Here is a 1,792-nt window from a genome sequence, read left to right as displayed (position 1 = left end):
ACTGGATCTGGTCTCTTTATATAGACCTTAGTGGTCCCTAATACTGGATCTGAAGTCTCTTTATATAGACCTTAGTGGAGGAGTTTAAGAAGTCTTTTTGTTTTACAGAAGTGCCTCTTTTGATGTGGAGCCCGTCTACACATTCAGAGCCCATGTGTACGTATAACACACACACACACACACACACACACACACTCAAACAGACACTGAGTCAGACATACACACACATGCACACACACACTGCTCTTTAATGTTATATTATTATTGTTATTCTGCACAAAAATGAAAAAAAGAAAAGCGGCGCTGTGGCGTTTTTTAGAGGATTAAAGACGTGAGACGGACGACGGATTCAGACTGAGAGACACATGCAGCTAAAAGGACGTCTCTGGTCAACACTAAGAAGCTTTGATGTCTGTCTCTCTGCCTGTCTGTCTCACTGTCTCACTGTCTGTCTGCCTGTCTGTCTGTCTGCCTGTCTGTCTCACTGTCTGTCTGTCTGCCTGTCTGTCTGTCTCACTGTCTCACTGTCTGCCTGTCTGTCTGCCTGTCTGTCTCTCTGCCTGTCTGTCTGTCTGTCTCACTGTCTCACTGTCTGTCTCTCTGTCTGTCTCACTGTCTGTCTCACTGTCTGTCTCCAGTGGTCCTGTGTTGTCGTTGACGATGACGTCCAGCGGTGAGCAGTGTTTCAGCGGAGGACTCGACTCGACCATCCAGTGGTGGAACATCCCCAGCTCTAATGTGGACCCCTACGACACATACGGTACACACACACACACACACACATGCACACAGGGACACACACACACACACAGGGACACACACACACACACAGGGACACACACACACACAGGAACACAAACACAGGAACACACACAGGAACACACACAGGGACACCCACACACACACACACACACACACAGGGACACACACACACAGGGACACATGGACACTCACATGGACGGACACACACCCACACACACACACAGGGACACACACACAGGGACACACACAGGGAAACACACAGGGACACACACACACACACACCGACAGACAGACATGGACGGACACACACACACACACACACAGGGAAACACACACAGGGACACACACACACACAGGGACACACACACAGGGACACATGGACACACACATGGACGGACACACACCCACACACACACACAGGGACACACACAGGGAAACACACACAGGGACACACACACACACACACCGACAGACAGGCACGGACGGACACACACACGCACAGAGACAGATAGAGTTATTAAAGTAAACCATGACGTCTGTTTAATATAACGTAGAGACAGTTTTTCTCCTTTCAACAGTGATGATTGGCAGCACACACCAGACCCACTGCTTCCTTTCTTACCTTTCACAATAAAAGCTCGGGACACATACACAGCCTAACAAATCTCAGACAAGGTTCTCAGACAACCTGAAGTTAAAGAAGAAGAGAAGCGCCACCATACAGTACGATAATGCACCCCATCCTCATTTCTTTCTCGTCCAATCAGATCCTAGTGTCCTGGCGGGGTCGTGGTTGGGGCACACGGACGCCGTGTGGGGATTGGCTTACAGCGGCATCAAGAACCGCCTCCTGTCCTGCTCGGCCGACGGCACGGTGAAACTGTGGAACCCGACGGAGGAGAACCCCTGCATCAGCACTTTCAACACAAACAAGGGTGAGGACGGAAGGGGGTGCAGAGGGCGTACCGGGGAGGGCGTCCCCCGGAGGGCGTACCGGGGAGGGCGTCCCCCGGAGGGCGTACCGGGGAGG

The 1,792-nt window shown here is 51.6% G+C and overlaps 1 protein-coding gene across 1 annotated transcript; it reads left to right on the top strand.

Moving 5' to 3' along the window:
* Nucleotides 1-79: 79 nt before the first annotated feature.
* LOC117941101 (striatin-3-like) lies at nucleotides 80-1,780 on the top strand (the record flags this gene model as incomplete). The annotated part of the gene is made up of 3 exons (XM_034866198.1): nucleotides 80-156; nucleotides 639-760; nucleotides 1,530-1,780. Coding segments are annotated over exons 2-3 (351 nt in total), but the record flags the coding sequence as incomplete, so codon positions are not given.
* Between the last annotated feature and the right edge of the window lie 12 nt (nucleotides 1,781-1,792).

The sequence above is a fragment of the Etheostoma cragini genome, unplaced genomic scaffold (genome assembly GCF_013103735.1).
Source record: "Etheostoma cragini isolate CJK2018 unplaced genomic scaffold, CSU_Ecrag_1.0 ScbMSFa_4295, whole genome shotgun sequence".
NCBI classification, from domain to species: Eukaryota; Metazoa; Chordata; class Actinopteri; order Perciformes; family Percidae; genus Etheostoma; species Etheostoma cragini.
The sequence above is the reverse complement of the archived record's forward strand: the minus strand, read 5'-3'. Positions and strand labels throughout refer to the sequence as shown.